The sequence below is a fragment of the Musa acuminata genome, chromosome BXJ2-7 (assembly GCF_036884655.1).
Source record: "Musa acuminata AAA Group cultivar baxijiao chromosome BXJ2-7, Cavendish_Baxijiao_AAA, whole genome shotgun sequence".
In the NCBI taxonomy this organism is placed as follows: Eukaryota; Viridiplantae; Streptophyta; class Magnoliopsida; order Zingiberales; family Musaceae; genus Musa; species Musa acuminata.
Window position 1 is genome coordinate 1,185,119 of NC_088344.1, and position 20,717 is coordinate 1,205,835.

General features: G+C 41.5%; 3 protein-coding genes across 6 annotated transcripts; 2 read left to right on the forward strand and 1 right to left on the reverse strand.

Annotated features, from left to right (window-relative positions):
- Positions 1 to 5,018: 5,018 nt before the first annotated feature.
- On the forward strand, positions 5,019 to 5,988 carry LOC103990924 (NADPH-dependent aldehyde reductase-like protein, chloroplastic). Its single transcript, XM_009410222.3, has one exon. It carries the CDS (start codon positions 5,052 to 5,054, stop codon positions 5,844 to 5,846), a length of 795 nt encoding a protein of 264 aa, XP_009408497.2. The 5' UTR covers positions 5,019 to 5,051; the 3' UTR covers positions 5,847 to 5,988.
- Positions 5,989 to 6,641: 653 nt separating this feature from the next.
- Positions 6,642 to 14,463, forward strand: LOC103990923 (TATA-box-binding protein). Of its 2 annotated transcripts, XM_009410220.3 has the most exons (9): positions 6,643 to 7,498; positions 8,583 to 8,670; positions 10,002 to 10,073; positions 12,364 to 12,414; positions 12,547 to 12,591; positions 12,676 to 12,768; positions 13,139 to 13,240; positions 13,317 to 13,390; positions 14,013 to 14,463. In XM_009410220.3, coding segments are annotated over exons 1-9 (603 nt in total). In that variant the 5' UTR covers positions 6,643 to 7,421; the 3' UTR covers positions 14,014 to 14,463. The 2 variants fall into 2 exon arrangements, with proteins under 2 accessions (XP_009408494.2, XP_009408495.2); XM_009410219.3 differs by lacking the exon at positions 14,013 to 14,463 and having other exon boundaries at positions 6,642 to 7,498; positions 13,317 to 13,394.
- Positions 14,464 to 14,831: 368 nt separating this feature from the next.
- On the reverse strand, positions 14,832 to 19,016 carry LOC103990922 (YTH domain-containing protein ECT2). 3 transcript variants are annotated; one of them, XM_065115799.1, is made up of 10 exons: positions 18,853 to 19,016; positions 18,318 to 18,391; positions 18,033 to 18,189; positions 17,740 to 17,816; positions 16,985 to 17,572; positions 16,074 to 16,646; positions 15,776 to 15,988; positions 15,556 to 15,702; positions 15,114 to 15,272; positions 14,832 to 15,016 (listed from the first exon to the last, which is right to left on the reverse strand). In XM_065115799.1, exons 1-10 carry the CDS (start codon positions 18,884 to 18,886, stop codon positions 14,990 to 14,992), a joined length of 2,049 nt encoding a protein of 682 aa, XP_064971871.1. In that variant the 5' UTR covers positions 18,887 to 19,016; the 3' UTR covers positions 14,832 to 14,989. The 3 variants fall into 3 exon arrangements, with proteins under 3 accessions (XP_064971871.1, XP_064971872.1, XP_064971870.1); XM_065115800.1 differs by having other exon boundaries at positions 15,125 to 15,272; positions 18,318 to 18,394; XM_065115798.1 differs by having other exon boundaries at positions 18,318 to 18,394.
- Positions 19,017 to 20,717: the final 1,701 nt, after the last annotated feature.

Sequence of the window (20,717 nt, forward strand, 5' to 3'; positions counted from 1 at the left end):
TGGCAGGGATGATGCAAATGCTCATCCCACTTATTCCCCAAATCGTGTAGCTAGCAGCTCCCTCGATTGACCCGACTCAGTACAGGTCAAGCAGGGAGCAGGTCGAGACGACAGAAGCCCGCAACCAAATGATGGACCCGAGAGGTCCACCCAAGTAGAGCATACCTGCACCCTACCAAGTCACACTACCCTACTTCGAGCCTAACACCGTATCATCTGACTCGGCGAACGACTCACTTAGGGCCCAATTATCCCGGGTCAACCAATTGTCTAGATGCGTTCCAATGTGATTTTCGAAAATCACAGGGCGAGTCCAGCGAAGGCGGCTCAGGCGGGCCCCCTTTCACTCAGGAAGTATAGGACAAGCCGGTACCTCTCAACTTAAGGCTGCCAACATTGGAGACATACGACAGCGACTCCAATCCCACGGAGCACGTCTCCACATTCCGGGCTCAGATGGCCCTCTATGGCACCTCCGATGATTGATATGCCAAGCATTTCCGACCACTCTAAGGGGACCAGCACGAGCGTGGTTCAGCCGGCTGCGCCAGTCCTCACTCTCATCCTTCGACCAACTCGCAAGAGAGTTTGAGCAGAACTTCCTCGCTAGCATGCAACTTAGGCCTTCCATGGCCACCCTGCTCGCGCTATCCCAGTACGAAGATGAGTCGCTCTCTCAATTAGTGACATGTTTTGCCATTGAGATACGGGGATTCCCGGATGCTCACCCTTCTCTTATCATGCAGGCGTTTTTGATAGTTTTGAAGCCTTCAAGGTTCTTCTGGTCACTGATTGAGAGGCCACTAGTAGCCATCCCCGAGATGCTCTAGCGTGCCAACCAGTACATCGCCGCCGAAGCTCTGGTGGCGGAAAAGCGCATGAACAGCAAGAGGCCAAGGGCGGAGCAATCCCGGGGAACAACCTCAGTAGCCCCGGTGCAACCTCGCCAGAGGCCCGACTGACAAAAGCTATTGCTCCCGAGGCCTCCGCCTCTCCCTCTGAGCACGTTCCACTGGGAATACAGCCACGACACGGAAGATTGTTGTGACCTCCATAATCGAAGCGAGAACTTCATCTTAAAAGGTCACCTCGGGCACTATCTCGAGAAACCCCAAGAAGTAACTCCAGGTCCCAGGAGACCCATCGAAAGATGCTAGCCCAGCTCTTGCCCGAGCATCTCCAGATTAGTTCTAGACTTGCGGCTCGCTGGCCTAACTCTTGCCCGAGCCTCTCCAGATTGATTCTCGACCTGCAGCCCGCAGGCCCAGCTCTTGCCCGAGCCTCTCCAGATTGATTCTCGACCTGCAGCCCACAGGCCCAGCTCTTGCCCGAGCCTCTCCAGATTGGTTCCCGACCTGTGGCTCGCTGGCCTAGCTCTTGCCCGAGCCTCTCCAAATCAGTTCCCAACCTGTAGCCCGTAGGCCCAGCTCTTGCCCGAGCCTCTCCAAATCGGTTCCCGACCTGCGGCTCGTCGACTCAATTCAGAGCTGAGCTCACAACTCGGTCTCCATACTCAATTTGGTGCTGAGCTCACAACTCGGTCCCTAGACTCAATTCGATGCCGAGCTCACAATTCAGTCCCCAGGTTCAATTCAGAGTCGAGCTTGTGACTCGGTCCCCAGGTTCAATTTAGAGCCGAGCTTGCAACTCGGTCCCTAGGTTCAATTCGGAGCCGAGCTCACGACTCGGTCCCCAGGTTCAATTATGAGTCGAGCTCGCGACTCGGTCCCCAGGTTCAATTCGGAGCTGAGCTCGTGTCTCGGTCCCTAGGTTTAATTCGGAGTCGAGCTCATGACTCGATCCCCAGATTCAATTCGGTGCCGAACTCAGAACTCAGTCCCCAAACTCAATTCGGTGCTGAGCTCAAAACTTAGTCCCCATACTCAATTCGGAGCTGAGCTCACAACTCGGTCCCCAAATTCAATTCGGAGCTGAGCTCACAACTCGGTCCCCAGACTCAATTCGGAGCTGAGCTCACAGCTTGATCCCCAGACTCGATACCGAGCTACATCTCAGCCAAATCCAACGTTCGAGCCATGCATCTCGGCCAAATCCAACGTTCGAGCCACGCACCTCGGCCATCCAACGCCCGAGCCACGCATCTCAGCAAATCCAACATCCGAGTCGCATCTCGGCCAAATCTAGCATCCATGCCACGCGTATCGGCCATCCAAACGCCCGAGTCGCATCTCGGTCAAATCTAGTGTCCAAGCCATGCATCTCGGCAAATCCAATGCCTGAGTCACATCTCGCCAAATCCAGCATCCGAGCCACGCATCTCGGCAAATCCAACGCCCGAGTCGCATCTTGGCCAAATTCAATGCCCAAGCCCCTCACATCGTCCGTCCAATGCCCAAGTCGCATCTCGACCAAATCCAGCATCCGAGCCACACACATCGGCCATCCAACGCCCAAGCCATGCATCTCAGCCAAATCCAACACTCGAGCCACGCCTCAACGCACCTCGGCCAATCCAACACTTGAGCCACACCTCAATCGCATCTCGGTAGCCGAGCCATGTCGAACCCGTTATCCGACCTATGACACCTCGTTTTTGCCTCGTCGGTTTCGCCTCACCAGGCCTCTACCGTTCGACCAGCAAGGTCAATCTTGCCTGAATCATGGAGCACCACCCCTCTAAAACGCTCCCCGACGAGTCAATCTAGCCTCGTCGCGCATGTCTCGCCTCGCCGGTTTCGACGCATCAGTTTCGCCTCGACATGCCCTTACCGTTCGACCAGCAGGGTCAGTCCTGCCCGAATCACGGGGCACTACCCCTCTAAAACGCCCCCCCTGACGAGTAAATCCAACCTTGCCATATAGGTCTCGCCTCGTCGGTTTTGACGCTTCGGTTTCGCCTCACCAGACCTATATCGTTCAACCAACTGGGTCAGTCCTGCCCGAATCACGGGGCATTGCCCCTCTAAAACGCCCCTCTAAAACTCATTGGTTTTGATGTTTCGGTTTCGCCTCAATAGGCCCCTATCGTTCGACCAGTAGGGTCAGTCATGCTCAAATCACGAGGCACCACCCCTTTAAAATGCCCCCCGATGAGTCAATCCAGCCTCGCCACGCAGGTCTCGCCTTGTCGGTTTCGACACTTTGGTTTCGCCTCGACAGGCCCCTACCATTCGACCAGTAGGGTCAGTCCTGCCTAAATCATGGGGCACTGCCCCTCTAAAATGCCCCCCGACGAGTCAATCTAGCCTTGCCGCATAGGTCTCACCTCGTCGGTTTCGACGCTTCGGTTTCTCCTCGACAAGCCCCTAACATTCGACCAGCAGGGTCAGTCCTGCCCGAATCACGGGGCACCATCCCCTCTAAATCATCCCCCGATGAGTCAATCCAGCTTCTTCGCATGAGCAGCTAACACAATCGCGTCATTCAGACCCAGGCATACCTCCCGGCTCTTCAAGGACCCCACGACATGCCTTAAAGGGGGGGGGGGAGGGTAGTGATATGGTATATTTTGGCCTAAGATATGTCAGAATCTGACGTCATCAGCTATAGTCGGAATCCGTACTGAGGCATTGCTGGGCCTCAAGAACCCCGAGACAACACTGCCCCTAAGACACGCCAAGTCAGAATTCGTACTAATGCACTGCTCGGCCCCGAGGCCGAGCCGCTCCCGAGACACGCCAAGTCAGAATCCGTACTAATGCACTATTTGGCACGTCCACCACACCAACCCGCGTACAATTGACCCACGTACAGTAATATAAAGACTTATGGCCAGCTTCTGGTCAAATGAGGTAAAATCAATTGATCACTCAACTAACTTGCTCGTCGGAGGGGCCTCGTTGGGTGATTCCGACGAGGGCCATTTTTGTAGGAAAACGTGGCCACCTCATGAAGATAAGCCGCCGACCACCTGAGAATCGCCATCCAATGCACGAAGGAGAGCAGCCAACCGGCTCGGATCCCGACCAACGCTAACCAGCACCCCTTCTCGAGGCCGCAACCACCTCACGAAGACGAGTTGTCAACCACCTCAGAGAAGAAGAGACGCAGCTCCACATACACGGTGCCTGGATCGGCACACCAAGGAACGCTGATCAGCACCCCATCGCGAGGGCTCGATCGACCTCGGCATCCAGCTCAGCCGATAAAATACTCCTGACATTGACCCGTGGAGTAGGCCATGCTAACTCACCAACTACGATACATTTATTCACTAACAATACCATATAATTGCCTCATCCCATCGCCTCCGCCTCGTGACCCCATGGTTGTCGCCATCGTCTCGCTACCCTACCGTGGTCGTTTCTACCCTACAGTGAGACTTCACTTACAGATCTCCATCGCCTTCGCCCTATTACAAGGCCAGTCATCTTCACATCGTTCGTCATACTAAATATTTTTTTCTCACCCGTTATATCCTTGCCTCATCCTATCACTAAGAGCCCGTCTATTGTTGCCGACATCGACCACCGGCCTCTACACCACCAGCTTTGTTCCCATGGCCTCTACCCCCTCCAACACCCTTGCCATGCCTTCCACCTCCTACTCCCAACAACTACTCTATGCTTGCGCCCTCAAGAACAGAAGAGAAGAAGGCAGGGTAGAGGCCATGGGGCCTTGCGCTAATAGTGGCATGGAGGCAATGAGGGCTCCAAGTAAGGGCCATTGCCATGACGGAATGAAGTGGTTGTTATGATAATATTATCGTGGGAGGTGATTCCTAAAAAGATTGTGAAGGTGATTTTTTCAGGGTGAAGATGGTTATAATGCGATGACAGACAATTATGATGGGATGAAAAATAACGATGATAAGACGGAGTAGTGAAGCCAAGAATAAAATGATAAAGATGACCAAGAAATAGAGGTAATAAATAAAAAAGGGATGCTGTGCATAAAATAATATAAACTTGATTTTTTAACAAATTTATACAATAATAAATATATTTTAAATATTTTATATTTTTTTACTTCGAATTAAATATTAATAATGATGGTAATTGATTAATTTTATTTAATGAACATAACGGGAGAGGGATATATATATACTATATGCCGTTTTCTACTCCGATCCAGGAACCGTAGACCAATCCATGGCCGCGACAGCCCCCGCCCTCCTCCTCTCCGGCCGCATCGCCATCGTCACCGGTGCCTCCCGCGGCATCGGTCGCTCTATTGCTTCCCACCTTGCGTCCCTCGGCGCCTCCCTCATCATCGGCTACGCCTCCAGCTCCGCCGCCGCTGACCGCCTCGCCGCCGAGCTCAACTCCTCCACCTCGTCCTCCACCAACCAGAAACCCCGCGCGGTGGCCATCCGCGTCGACGTCTCTGACCCCGACAACGTCAAGTCCCTCTTCGACGCCGCGGAGTCCGCCTTCGGCGGCCCCGCCCACATCCTCGTCGCCTGTGCCGGCGTCCTCGATGACAAGTACCCGACCGTTTCCGCCACCGCCGTCGAGGACTGGGATGCCACTTTCGCCGTCAACACCCGGGGGGCCTTCCTCTGCTGCCGGGAGGCGGCGAACCGGCTCGCCCGCGGCGGCGGCGGGCGGATCGTGTGCATCACGTCCTCGACGACGGCGTCGCTGCGGCCGGGGTTCGGAGCGTACGTGGCCTCGAAGGCGGCGGTGGAGGCCATGGTCAAGGTCATGGCGAAGGAGCTGAAGGGGACGGCGATAACGGCCAACTGCGTGGCGCCGGGCCCGGTGGCGACGGACATGTTCTTCGCGGGGAAGAGCGAGGAGTTGGTCCGTCGGACTGTGGAGGAGAACCCGATGGGTCGGCTGGGGGAAACGGAGGACATCGCGCCGGTGGTCGGGTTCCTGTGCACCGACGCCGGGCAGTGGGTGAACGGGCAGGTGATTCGGGTGAACGGCGGCTACATTTGATCGATGCTGCACTCGTGTAGCTTCTTCTCTATCGAATAAACGAGCTTGATTGCTTTAGCGTCCGATGCTTTGTGTAACTGTGGGGAGGGAGTGGTTGTCGTGTAGCTTCTTCTCTATCGAATAAACGAGTTTGATTGCTTTAGCGTCCAATGTTTTGTGTAACTGTGGGGAGGAAGGGAGTGGTTCTCCGAGGCATTTCGTCGAATGGGTGGTGGAGGCATTGGTGTGTTAGGGGTAAGATGTGCATCTTACCTACGGATACAGTATCCGTGACTTCTGTAGAACCGTGTCATCGTACGTGGCCTTTCTGTATGACAGCCCACACTGTCATGGGCAGCCACGTAGGATATTAAAAAAACAATATTATAATCCAAGAAACATATTGCTAAATGATTATTCCAATCATAGAAATTTATCATCTAGATTTCATCATTTATAAAAAAAAAAAAATCAGGATATACCTGAGGTCAAAATATTTTCCAAGTCAGAGGTCCGAGTCTTGTTATAAGCATCTAACCATGATCTTAATATTTACATATAAATATATATAGGAAAAAATACAAAACACCTAAAAAACCATTAAGGTTTTATATGTATTTCTTATTCAAGACGAAATGACAAAAATGACACTAGGAAAGTTCTAGAACCACTTCTCACCCATCACTAAATAGCCCAGAAACCGCCCACACCCGTTAAGTCGTTTGGAAAACCGGCCCAAAGCCCTCCCTAGCCGGTGACCATCTATAAATACCCGACCCTCACGGGGTAGAAAACCCCACCCCCTCTCGCACCGCCGCCTCGACGTCCCTTGACGCTTCTCTGGCACGCACGCCAAACCCTAAAAGCCACGAACCTCCATCCCCATCGTCCCTATAAAAGACCCCCCCCGTTTGAATTCCCCCGTCATTAAAATCCATCTCCCCTCCCGTCTCCCGCTTCGATCTGCCCGTTTGCTGCTCCTGATCTTCTCGGAGCCGCCCGATTCCTCAAATAGACACTCGGATCTCGTGCGCAGGTCGCCGCGATCGGTAGATCTGTTGCTTGTGCTACGATCTTCGTATTTCTGACGAGGACTCGATCTTGCTAACTGTCCGGTTTCGTGGTGGCCGATCCGTGTAATGTTTTGGGAGTCTTTGGTTGGAAATCAAGGAAAGGCGGTAATTTGGGGAATCTTTGTTCCATTTGGTTGGAAAGGGAGAGATGGACTGCACGAGGGTGACTTTTGGACATTGATATTTTGAGGTAATCGAGCTGGACGTTTGGAGGTTCTTCTGTGGTTCGGCTTCTTGAGGAAAAAGTTGGAGTTTGTGGAGGGTGATACTTGCTGATTCGATTGGAAAAAGGAGAGCGGGATTGTGAGGAAGTGATTTAAACATTTACAAGTAAGATCTACTTGAGCTGGGACTCTTGAAGATCTGGCAAGAATCTATTTGCTGATTTGGTTTGGAAAAGGAGGGAGGGATTGAAGGAAGTGATTTAGACATTGACAACTAAGATTTACTTGAGCTGGAACTCTTGAAGATCTGGCAAGAATCTGTTTATTGAGGAAAACGTTGGATTTTGTTGTGGGTGAACATGGCGGATCAGGAGTTCGTGGGAAGCCAACCTGTTGAACTTTCGAAGCACCCATCTGGCATTATTCCCACACTCCAGTAAGTCCCTCTAACTGGTTTCTTCTTAGGATAAAAGGGGACAACTAAATCTGGTCTGAAGCTTCATCAGGTTGAAGTGATGCGCCCAATAATAAAGAAAAAATAAAAGAAGATTGAAGTGCTTCGTTATTACTTGATCTCCAGTGCAGATTACTGCATGGCTTGTATCATTACATAAGACCACCATGCTGATACTAGTTGACTGTTGTGGGAATCTGTTTGGCATTCTTGAACAGTGGATGTATTACAATTTTGTATGTAATATTCTAAATGGTTTATGTATTAAAATTTTAACACATACAATTAAAATTTTGTATGAAGTGGCAAAACGAGATTGGATCTTTCATGTATTAGATGTGTATGTTGTTATAAGACACTTTGTTTAAGGAGCACTGAATTTTCTTATAATGAACTACTGTGAATAACTCAATCTATGTTTGATTTGACACTGTCACAAAAATTTTCTTGATTACTCCAGGACTTCATAATGTATACATTCTATGTTTTCTCACAAATGAAAGCATGTATTTACTTTTATAGCACATAGTTTTATTAAACAAGTTTAGATTGATTTCTAGTTTCAAAATAAGAGAAAAAGGCTCCTCAATATGCTAGGTATGGTGCATTTTTGTTATGACAGGTTTGGGTCGAATTTGTTTCCTGTTCTTAGCAGAAAAAAATATTTTCCAGTTCTGATTCTAATAAAGAGAAGCTTTATTGGTGCTATGTGGCTGTTCGTAAATGTGGTTCTGTTGAATGGGTTTGATAACAAATACAGAAGCTAAATGTAAATTTTGGTTAGATCAGGAGCTTATGAATTAGTTATGCAAGTATCTCTTTATTGAATATCATAAGATTATTTACAAGATTATTTACATTGTTGATTAATGGTAGCAATGCTTGTGGTAGTGACTTGGCTTGCCAAATATCAAGCTTTGACAACTTTTGCTCATGACAAGTTCTATTGTATCACTAGTTTTAATTTACAAGATGGTGATGATTCTTGTATTTCTCTAGTTGTACGAATATATGTTACATGATGTGAATTGGCTATGCTGATGCAAGCTGTTGGTTCAATATCTAGGAATATTGTTTCTACAGTAAATTTGGATTGCAAACTGGACCTTAAGGCTATTGCTTTACAAGCCCGCAATGCAGAGTACAATCCCAAGGTATGATATAGATGTGTACTCTAAGAGTACACATCTTGTTTTCCTGGATTGCTTTATCCTGCATGTTAGAATATTTTTTTTTACTCTTGAAATTTTCATTTCATAATGATTTTTGTTGCTTTTAAAATCATTTTTCTGGTTTTTTTTTCTACCCTTCTCTTTGATATATCCTTATTGTAGTTTAGTACTTGGTGAGTTGTGAGATTGAGGAAATTTTCATTTTAACAAAAAGTTGAATAGCCTCAATTTTAATGTGTGGCACTTCTTGCCTCTTAAAGCAAGGTTTGCAATATTGTCTAGTATGATACAGTCCATGCGGTATTTAGTGATTTGTCAACTTATCAATACACAGATTGGTGTAAATCGGGTGGTGCACTAGTTATACTATGGCATAAGCCTTATATCGAGCTGTTATTTTGTTTTTCATATTTTTTTCAGAACTTGGTATGTGCTAGTGTACTGGTATAGATTCCCACCGCTATCGTTCTGCTAATGTGTTGAGGTTTAGGCTAATGCAGTAAAGTCTATTTCCATGATTTAAATAATATCTCGATTAGTCCTACATCGAAAGTGAGTTAGATTAAGATTAGTTTATAAGGGTCCGATGAATGTACTATTATCAACTTCAGCTTAAGTATTTTGATTAATGGTTTGAACCAAACGAAGTTGATAAGTCGGTTAGCCCATCATGCTTGAACCGTGATATTTGGTATTAGAATCGACTTAGTATTTGGGCATGGTAAAGGAGTTCAAGTAGGAAATAACTACTCGTGGATGGAGTCAGAGGACTCATCACAGCGTGGAGCCATCACTTGGCTACGTTTCATATGCACAATGTTAGGATTTGATCTGGGCTATGTTAAGCCTTGACAAGGATGTCAAGTCCTTGAGTGGGAAAAATTATAATACCTCAATTAGTCCCACATCAAAAGTGGCAAAACTAAGATTGTGGCTTAAAAGAGTTTGATGAGTGTACTACTATCAATTTCAGTTTACGTATTTTGGGCTAAACGAAGTTGATAGGCCAATTAGTCTATTAGGCTCGAGTCATGACATAAATACTACTTACGTTGAAACCATTATAGTTCATAAGATCAATTGATATACTTTTGCATGCCTTGTCACAAAATGTTGATTAATTTTGGTTTTTGCATCACTTATATAGATTCTTATTTCCAAGTTGGAATATATATGAAGAATATGCCTATTATATTTCTCTAAAAGTATACTGATATGCTTCTAGTCATTTGCATTTTCTTTGCAAACTTCTTATGTGTTGAAGAAATGAGTGTTGTTAGAAATATTCTTATAATTTATTTTTTTCTTGATAGCGTTTTGCTGCTGTCATTATGAGAATAAGAGAACCAAAAACCACTGCCTTGATATTTGCCTCTGGAAAGATGGTAAGTAAGCTGAGTACCATACATATCACATATCCATGTTCTTTGGTATTTTAGTTATAGAGTTTATTTACTAATAATAGTTTGTCACTGTTAAAGTCTATAGTATTAACAGTGGCTCTTTTCACAATTATTTATGTTTGGAATATTTAAGGAAGACTTCTTTGATTTACTTACTTTTTGTGAATTTTGCTAAGTTAGCTTATAATCATGAAATTTCAATGGTGCATATGCATTGCATGTATTCATCTTGCAATTCAGTGTCTGTGATATGGATTTCTTTTATATGTGAATCCCTTTCTCATTTAATCCAAATTTAAATGTTTCATCAACATAAACAGATCATGTGGATATTTTGGTCTTGTTCTCTTTATTTCGACTTTTTCTTCTATGCTTGGTGATTAACTGTTGAGAATTGTGAGATGGTACATATGATGTGTTTAACACTTCAAATCCTTTTTAGGTATACTTATGGTTTCTTTTTTTTTTTTAATTCATTTTGTGGCTGCAATAAGAACAAAAATTGAACTCATTTGAAGATTCATCTGTGGTATCTTTCTTTCCATGTCTTTTGAATGATAATTAATTGACTAATAGATGGGATCATGTATAATCACTGCAGCACAGTGCCATCACTCATTCTGCATGGTGAGGACTGTTGCATGCATTGATGTGCCATGTGTTGCCTGTTGCAGATTGGCGTATGACTAGTGTTCTTATATGAATATGGTACTAGCATATAATTGCCGATGCTGGTGTTTCACAAACACAGGTGGTCATTTATGGCATGACAATCCATTGGAGGGAGAATGATTCTAGACCTGTAGCAGTTATACACAAAAGAAATGAGTTTATAAATTGAATATTAGATTGAGGGGTGATAGTTGTCTTCTATCTTGGATTTATGTGACCAAGCGCCGCCTGGCTCTACAGTTTCAGATTTCTCTCTTGTCAGTTTTAGGCTTTGGTTTTGTTAGTATATGTCTCCTGTGATGTAACCTTTAACATCTTAAGACTAGAAATTTATAAAGATGCAGGTTTGTATAATATCATACATAAAGTGCCAAAGATTACTGTAGAGCTAGCAGTCCATTTCCTGCCTGTGTTATTGGAAGGACCCTATGCTACCTTGGGATTTCCAAATACTATTTTTGGTTGAGAAACTAATTGTGAATATTTTCCTTGCATTGAGGGGGGCAATGTCGGAGGATAAACCAAAAAATGCTGTTTTTCTATTGAGAATGGTGTAGTGTCAGTTTGAGTGTCTTTTACCTTGGAGGATGAGGATGTGTTGTGCACATTGTGACTTGTTGATAGTTTAAAGGTTGAAATGGGATTTGAGAGTTTATAATTCAGAAATTTGCTGGTCATCTCTCTTAAATAATATCAAATGTTGGTGTGGTTTTTATTTTTAACTATCATATTGGTTGCAAAGCTTAGGTTCTTGCCAACTTGTATAATGGACATATATTTGTTGCATTGTATACATATAATTTTTTTGTATCTGCTTGTTTGAGTTTTTCTCAGAATCTTAATTGTCAGTATGAGCACACAACTTTTCTCGTTGAAATATTTAATATCATTTTAGTAGATATATATTCTGTCATGAGAGCTTTCTATCCTGTTAGCTCTTGGGAAAAATGATGTTGAACAAGTTGTTGGTTGTCCAACCAAAATACTGTCCTGTTGAGATGGTGGATGATATCTAGTAGCAGAATGTAGGATGTCTCCATCAGATTATTGTGATGGTGTTTGTTAGTAAGAGTTTCTTTGTTCCACGAGCAGTGACTTAACCTAGTATTTGCTGGCATGTCTGATTAAAACATCCCTGAAGCAGAGTGTAATAATAGTTTGAATAGTAGTAAATCCTTCTCATTTAGATGCCTGCTCTTTCAAGCTTTAATCCTTAAGATAGGATGTTTGCCACATTTTTAAGCTGTTGCAGTTTGCTTGAGGTCATAATGATCAATACTTGATAGCAAAATGTGGCGTTGTGATTCTGGATTTGATCTTGCTCCACATAATTTATCAGAGCTATCAGCAATTTTCATTTATTGCAAGGAAGTTGCTTGTCTGTTTTGCAATGGAAGTATTTGTTGATAGAAAAAGCTACTTGACTTGTTGTTATTGATGTAGATAAACAAAAAATAGTTCTGGTTAGTATTAAGCAACAACAACTGTCATTTGGACAAAAATATCTGCTTTTTCTTTCTTGATCTTCTGTTGTCTTTGAAAATACTTGATTATTGTAGTTTAATAGTATCCTAATCTGCTTTTGTTCGTTTTTTTATAGGTTTGTACAGGGGCCAAGAGTGAACATCAATCAAAACTTGCAGCACGGAAGGTACCTTAGAACAGTGAACCTGATGTTTATGCTTCCATTATCGATCTTTTCAAATGCATTGTTTGATAGATATTTATGCACTGGGTTTTCTAAGAATATAACTATGTATTCATGATACTTCTCTTTTTGCAGTATGCTCGCATTATTCAGAAGCTTGGTTTTCCAGCAAAATTTAAGGTATTTAGTTGCTTGTGAATTTTGGTGTTTTCTCATCGTTATATTCTTCTCCTCGCTCTCTCTAATTGTTGCTACCATTTCTAGGATTTTAAGGTCCAGAACATTGTCGGTTCCTGTGATGTGAAGTTCCCTATAAGACTCGAGGGCCTTGCTTATGCCCATGGTGCTTTCTCCAGTGTAAGTTATTATTAGTATATCTAAAAGTTACCTAAATTCTATTTTTATCTTTCATGGAATTTTTGACTTCTTTAGTTTCTTCGTTTTTCAAACAGCAACAAATAATTTGTTAGCATTAGAATATTCAGGTCAGTCCTGCATGGACTGCTATCCATTAGATATCAAGCAGAGTTATGATACATCTCTATTTTTTAAGAATGAAATATTGTGACTTTTTGATTTGCTTAAAGGTTGATGCTATGTTGGTTTTGCAAATCATTTAATAATTTGAACATTTATTTCCATTCTGTTATTATAAGCATCGTTAGTTTTTGGACATGCAAGCGGCTTCTTGATCTGAATTCATCTCCCTGTCTATTTTCTTTATTAGTATGAACCAGAGCTTTTTCCTGGCTTGATATATCGGATGAAGCAACCAAAGATTGTGCTTCTCATTTTCGTATCCGGCAAGATCGTTCTCACTGGGGCGAAGGTAAAACTTTGTCCACTCTGAAATTTCCATAAATAAATGATTGTGCTCTGTCTTATGGTGTCCGTCGGTGAGACAGGTGAGGGATGAGACATACACAGCATTTGAGAATATATATCCAGTCCTCACAGAGTTTAGGAAGGTCCAACAATGGTAAGAGAAACTGTTGCAACATATTAGTCATATGCTCATGCAGAGACATACTTGTATGAGCCGATGCAAGCTAGTTTAACTTTTCACTCTCATATTAGTCATCTTTTGGCTTGTTCCTACCTTTATTATTTTCGATGTGACCAAAACTTTCATACAAGTGAATATAGCATACTCTTGAATTGGAATCGAAGGTTCTAGTAACTGTTTCTGCAGTTGAGTCCCTGCTTCAACACATTTGAACTGTTGTTTTTGATAGTCTTAAGGCCTTTCCCTGCAATACTAAGTGTTCCAATAGATGATTTTTCCTTTTTCAAATGCGTGGCAGACTTTTTTTTTTCCCCCTCCTCTTTGCTGTTGTTGTGCTATTGACTTTTCTTGATGCCGAATTGTTTCTCATAAAAAGCTAACCAAATGATTAGTATGCATATCAACGCCAGGTATCATGCTGCCATATCTGTTTTTAAGTTTTGTAATTTTCATGGGTGAGTTATAAAGATTTTCATTTAAGGTGCTCTATTTGATCCTTTTTAAGGATTAGGTGTTCTATTAAAACATCGTCTTCATACTAATCATATGTCATATTCATCATTTATTTCTGTCTCTAATTTTATGCTTTATGCAGATACTGTCATGAGATGGAAGCGGCAAGGATGGAGTAGCCATCAATTCTTTTAATTTTCGATTGTACATAGGGTGAAGAATCTGCAGCAGGGATATGCTTCAGGAGCTGTCAATGAATTGATAGCTTTCATCATACTACCCCCAAATTATACATTACATGATCGACTGGTAAAAGTGGTAAACCTCCCTCCATGAGGCAAACACCAGAGGCTGATTTGAAGTTTTCCTATCGAAGGAACAGTTCTTCTTGTTGCCACTGTATTGAGATACAGAGCGACATGACATGCTTTTCCTTTTTGACGAGCAACCAACCATGGGAGGTCATGTTTGTGCTGTTCGTCTGTGGTCATCCGTATGTATATGTGGATCGAACAATCAATCTTGACAGGGGGGAATAAGGTATTTAGTGTTTAATACAACTATTTATCTGATGGACTAGATTTTAGACGCTACAGATATTCTCAACCAATTAACTGCTTGCTGATATTTAGTGTCTTGAGGCATCATGGAACACAGAATCATGCTGCAGTTATTTCGTAGACCATCGTCATCATCATCATCATTTATCATTTACAACTAGTCGATGACTTTATCCACCAATCAATCACACCCTTGACGAACTTCACGAAGTTGATGTGCAAGCAGATTAAAAGATGAACCAACATTCGCAACATCAGTAGCAGACATGAAGGATGAACCAAAACAAGTTTGTTCCTAAATGCACAACTTAATGGCAACCCAAACCTAATACAGATGCACTGCTATGGCTTCTTCTTGCACATAAAGAATGAGCATCTGCCACCGACAAACAGCTTTCCAATACAGAAAACAAACAAAAACACATTAAGAAAGTCCCTAATACAAAATTCTGTGCCAAAGATGTTATTCTTGCAGAAAACGAAAAGAACCAAAAATACACTATTAAGGAGAGCACAGGGAACAGGTTGATTACCTACCTCTATTACCTAGGATCTCAAATCACCAATCTCCCACCTTGACTGAAAACTACAAAAAGGAAAACAAACTAAAATCAATATTAAGGTGGCTTCATGAACCTAGCAACAGTTGGCAACACCATTTAACCACACACAACATCAGCTACCGTAGCCACACCATTCGTCTCTGATAGCACATCTTCTGCAAGTGCAAGAAGACCACCCTGTGCTTGTTCTTTCTTCATGACTGTAACCACTTCCACAGGGTTCTGTGACCCAGGCTTTCCGTTAGCCCCATCCTCATCTTTCTCATCGAAATCCATAACCTGAAATGGAAATCATACAAATGAGCACTGGAGAGGATATCTTAAAACATATAAAGCAAATTAAAATTTTCCAAGCTGTCTAAACGAGCAAGTTTGATGAAGTTCTATCACTGCAACAAACAAAATGAGACCAACAGAAATAGGAAGAGGCAGAACCACACAGTAAATTAACATTTTCAAATGCACGAAGCTGAAAACCATTGATCCCTGGGTTGTGCCATACGTCACAAGTTGAAACATCTAATGAATTTTAGAATTTTAGACATATATAATCTGATCATGCCTTTTTCTGAAATTGCTCTTGCTTTCTTCTCTTCTCTTGCATCACGTTCTGGCGGGTTTCATAGAAACTGAAATCATCCAAAATGGATGTCTTCCTCACATGCTCTTTGAAAAGCTTAAGAAGTTGGAGACCTTGCTCGAGCTTCACCTGAAAAAAAAAAGCGGGTCAGAATGGTTCAAATTGAAAAGCCAAACGGTTAACACTAGTAAAAATTCCTCACCTCCTGAGTGTCTCGACTGTTTGTGACTGGTTTATTGTCATTGTTCTCCACTTTGATGTGCTTTAAAATGCTATTGGGAACATCCTTTACAATATGCCACTTGACAGGAAAACATCCAATCCACTTGTCCTGCTGCCAGAAATCCAGTGTTTTGTTAAAATCAACTGGACCTACCATTTCTGCCACACCAACAAACTGTCCACTTGTATTGACCTGTAAATCAACAGTGAAACACTCATCATCCTGATGAGATAACAAAAAGGGGAAGAGATTGCTAAACGTTGTAACTAATGCTTACAGAGAAAAACAAAAAAATAGGGCATCCACTTGTCTTCTCCTTGGACTCCAGATAAGCAGCATCGAGCTTCTTGTTTCCGTGGAGAGTACTAGCCCAAACATTGTACTTGATACTCTTGTGAATATCATCCTCACTATATGACTTAATGATGAAAAACTTAGCATCTGAATATGTTTCAGGGAAGTCTGTCTTGTTGTACTGATCTCCTTCAGGAATAACAGTAGAATCCTGAACATTTACATTTTCAGGCAGGCTTTGTCCCCTTACTGCAAGAGTAATAGTAGGTCCCAACCCCCTCTGGTTTCTGAAACGACCAGCTCTTGGTCCTTTATTAAGCTCACTCAGACCATCCAAGTTATCATTACCATAACCATAGAATCCATTGCCTCGGGCCCTTGGCTTATATTTGCTATCCACAGACATCCCCCATCTTCCATTCATTCTGGAGTCATACATGTTTGAACAAAAACCATGACCATTGCCAAATCCATTAGCATTCTGGCCATACATTCGATTGTTAGGATACATCTTGTTTGCAGTTCCAGGACCTGCTGGCCTCGGGGAATGCATTCCCTGTCACAAATAAAAATAAAATCCGTCATAACACTGACACAATATGTCTTGAAAGAAAGCCAAAATAAACTAAGTCAATCAATTCAGCTCCAAGTATTTGCCCAAAAAGTATTCCAACAATTGATTTGACTAAAAAAAAATTGCAAAGTAAATAAATATACACATTAACAAAGCATTTAAAGATCAGAAGCAGCTCTTGGCTTGCTGCGGAGTGAAATTTCTATATCAGATAAGATATGCATAAAAGTGATTACTATGTCTCCTGATAAGTACTACAATTCTCATCAGCAAAATTTATAAACATTTCAACTAACAGAAAATTGCATCAAGCTACATACCATCAGATGAGGAAGGGGGCGGAAATTCTGACTTCTTGTGGGCATAGTATTGCGATCATGTGAAGTCATAGAAGAGACAGCATTCGTTGTAACTGGTCTCTGTTGCCCATCGGGATACGTAGTACCATCAAACCACGGAACAGATGACCACACTCTGTCAAAACCAAATCTTGGATCCTGGTAGCCCGAAGAAGGAAGCCCACCGGACAAAGCACCTTTACCAAATGAGATGCCTGGATTCAACAATGAATTCTGTTGGCCTGGTCTTGTCTTTTCTGATTCATTGTTGCCATTTGTGCTTCCTTTAGCTGTTCCATTTGAATTAGATTTTGTGGTATCCACTGGAATAGGAGGAAGGTCGGCAGCAGCAGATGTAGAAACCTCCCCTTCAGAAATAGGAGTTTGATTTGTTTTGTATGGTGCGCCGGTGGGTATGGGTGGCTGGTAATACGTAGCTGGATACTGGTAATGTTGAGGCCCATATAGTTGACTATTGTGTGCCAAAGTCGGAACTGTGGATCCAGGAGAAGGATATTGACTATAAGGAGCATAACCATATCCATGCTGATACATGTCCCCATAAACTCCCTGCCAGTAAACAGGAAAAGTCATCACAACTTGCTATCATAATCATATAAATTCAGAATAAAAATATGAGACTTGGAAAATAACTGATTGCATTAAAATTAGGAAACTAACCTATCATAAGTATGAGAATACAGAATCAAGAACTGGAAAACAGCAAGGAAACTTACAAGTGGAGGCACCTCCACTCCATTGGGGGTGACATACCTAGGGTAGTCCTCCCACTCAGTCATTGAGCCATCATAACCTGAAAAATTCTCGAAAATAGTGAGATGATTCCTTCATAGTAGGAGAAAAAAAATACTAAAGCAACCAAATGGTTTCATCCTAACCAAAGCAAACATTCTGAAACAACAACACATATTGTCATTGATCAGATAAGTTTACTTAACATCACCAATAATCAAACAATTCAATAAGTTCTTGAAATCACACAAATAAACAGAGTTGAAATCAATTTAACCTCCGTAGTAGAAAGATGAAGCGTATCCATTCGGTATGTAGCACATGCTAGCATCCATATGCTCATGAAGTAGAGGAGTCAGAGACCGTTCGGCTGTTGGGATCGGTGCCATTGGCAATTCACCGCCACTAGCTGAACCATACTGAACTCCAGAAGGCTGCTAGGAATCGAAAGGCGTCAATACTTTCAATATTGTAATCTGTAATCTACAGAGTGAACAAAAAAGAGAAGAAAAAGGTACACTCGTCATCCACAACTACTAATTGGCAAAGTTAATAAAGCTACCTTCTTTATAACATCTGAAGCATCATTACTCTGGTCCTTTGGATCCAAGGATAACTTCTGCATCAGATCCGTAGCTGCTGTAACAGATTGATTAAGGAATAACAGTTCAATGAAAACTCATATATCACAACCCAAAAGCATACCAACAACAAAAGCATCAGAAACCTCAGAATGATTTCAAGAACGTCACGGATAGCATCGAATCCAAGTTCATTCCTTTGCGAGCTTAAGAACAAAGGCCACGTACAATATCTTCACAGAAGGAAAAATTCGACAAGACCGAACGACGAATCAACAAATTGAAGACAGGAAAACACTACCGCTCAGTACTGATAAATCAGTTCAAAAACACGTTTTGACGACACTAAAGACCCACGGAAAAACGAACAAAAACCCTAAAAGACCAAATCCGCAGAGCAAAATTCCAGTATTTACACAGAAAAATGAACCAAGAAACCATCGAACAAACTGATCGCATCGAAGCCGAGGCGAAACAAGATGGAAACAGTATGATGTCCAGCCGAGGCAAGGATACAGTCGGAAGGAGTAGCGGGGGCGACAGCCGCCATGGTTGGATCTGGAGGTCGCGGGGGCAAGCACGCGATGACGCGATCGCCCAAACCTATAGAGGGCTTAAGGGGAAGAAACCCTAGGAGAGAGAAACCGGAGGGCGCCGCCACGGAGTGGGGGGAGAGAGAAAGGGGGTTACGTTCAGGACGAAACGTTATAACACGTGAGCCCTGATTTACTCATCTCCTTACACGCATTTCGTATTCCTGCATTATTGGATGATTTATATGGGGTCCACCAAATATCATCTGAGCCGGTTCCACTGATCAGTCAGGTACGCGAAACGGGTTCGTGTATTCGAGAATCTCAGAATTATTATTATTGGATTCTCTCTTTTTTTCAGGTTTTTGTTATTATTATTATTATTATTATTATTATTATTATTATTATCATCATCATCATCATGATTATTATTATTATTATTATTACTACTATTATTATTATTTTATATAAGGATAATTTGGATCAATCCTTGAATTAGTTCCTTCCATGCACCCCAATTTAATTCACCAAGGTACATAATATACTAAAATTTCATAAATCACATTTTAATAGTAGAAAGAAGATTGATAGAGGATGTTGATGAAAATAAATTGATTTTTTCTGGTTATATTTGGATTTTAAGTAATTTCATTCAGATTGTGAATACAGAGTGGAATCAGATCATATATATATATATATATATATATATATATATATATATATATATATATATATATTTATGTTGGACTAAAATAATTCCTTCTGGAATTGTCTTATTGTTTCTTTCATAACTGGTCAATCAATTAAAATATTTATTTTTATATAAATGCATAATAGTATAATACTCAGAAAATTATAAAAAAGTGATATAAGTATTCAATCATTCTCTTCAAATTTTTATGATTTATTATGCATTAGATGCAGGGTTACATTATTAAAAAGATGAAAGATTACAACTAGCATAAAAGTATATCCCATCTCATAACATAGTTCTATAATCTAAATAATTAGTAAAAATACATAAATCAAATATTAGATACTATAATATAAAAATATGAATAACAAATAATGAAATATATACAAATAACATAAAAAATAAATAATATAATCACCAAATGATATAAAGATAGAATATAATTAATGATAATTATAATACATAGATAAGTAAGATATCAAAATTAATAACTTAAATTAATTATTATTTCCGAAGGTAATATGCAAGTCCCCATCCGATTTCGATCATAGAATGCATGAATCAAACATGTTAAGGGATTTAGCCATTCTAATGTTAATTTCAGTGAAATTTTAATTCAGAATCTAACAATAAATAAGTGCCAGCTCAATAATAGGATACATAAAGCATATTACTAATTAATATTAATATATCAACTCCAGTGTCATTAAACCTTAAATGTGGATAAATATTGTTCACAGAGTGAGCTTAACCTACTGCAATGAACTCCAATTTACAAAGTTGGATTAATCATAATCTTTAAATAAGGGGCCAAAAGTAGCTTTTTGCTTTAGAAGAAACATTAGGAAACTATTTGTGGACCTTCAAAATGGAGATTATGACTCCTTAATTAAGAAATAGAGATATGCCCCTTCATTAAGAAAAAAAATATATATCAATTAGCTTAGCCGTTAAGAGATTAAGAAAATATTAATTTTCACAAGTATCGTGATCCAATCTCATCTTCGCTATTTATTCTTTGTAAACAAGAAAAAGAAGAAAAGAAATCCTCTTACCATGTTAAATACATAATCCTTATAATATTATTTAATAAAAAATTTAAAAATAAAATATAGCTATGTGTTATGTAAAATAAAAATAAATTATTATAGTAT

Excerpts from the sequence above, each read along its gene's own strand:
- LOC103990922 (XM_065115798.1), bottom strand. The coding sequence starts at position 18,886 with ATGGCGGCTGTCGCCCCCGCTACTCCTTCCGACT. Across the intron at positions 18,395-18,852 it reads CCCCGCTACTCCTTCCGACT|CAGCTACGGATCTGATGCAG; the intron begins GTATCCTTGCCT and ends AATCTGTTACAG. Across the intron at positions 15,989-16,073 it reads CTATTTTTTTGTTTTTCTCT|GTCAATACAAGTGGACAGTT; the intron begins GTAAGCATTAGT and ends GTTGATTTACAG.
- LOC103990924 (XM_009410222.3), top strand. The coding sequence starts at position 5,052 with ATGGCCGCGACAGCCCCCGCCCTCCTCCTCTCCGGCCGCATCGCCATC.
- LOC103990923 (XM_009410219.3), top strand. The coding sequence starts at position 7,422 with ATGGCGGATCAGGAGTTCGTGGGAAGCCAACCTGTTGAACTTTCGAAG. Across the intron at positions 10,074-12,363 it reads TATTTGCCTCTGGAAAGATG|GTTTGTACAGGGGCCAAGAG; the intron begins GTAAGTAAGCTG and ends GTTTTTTTATAG. Across the intron at positions 12,769-13,138 it reads CCCATGGTGCTTTCTCCAGT|TATGAACCAGAGCTTTTTCC; the intron begins GTAAGTTATTAT and ends TTTCTTTATTAG.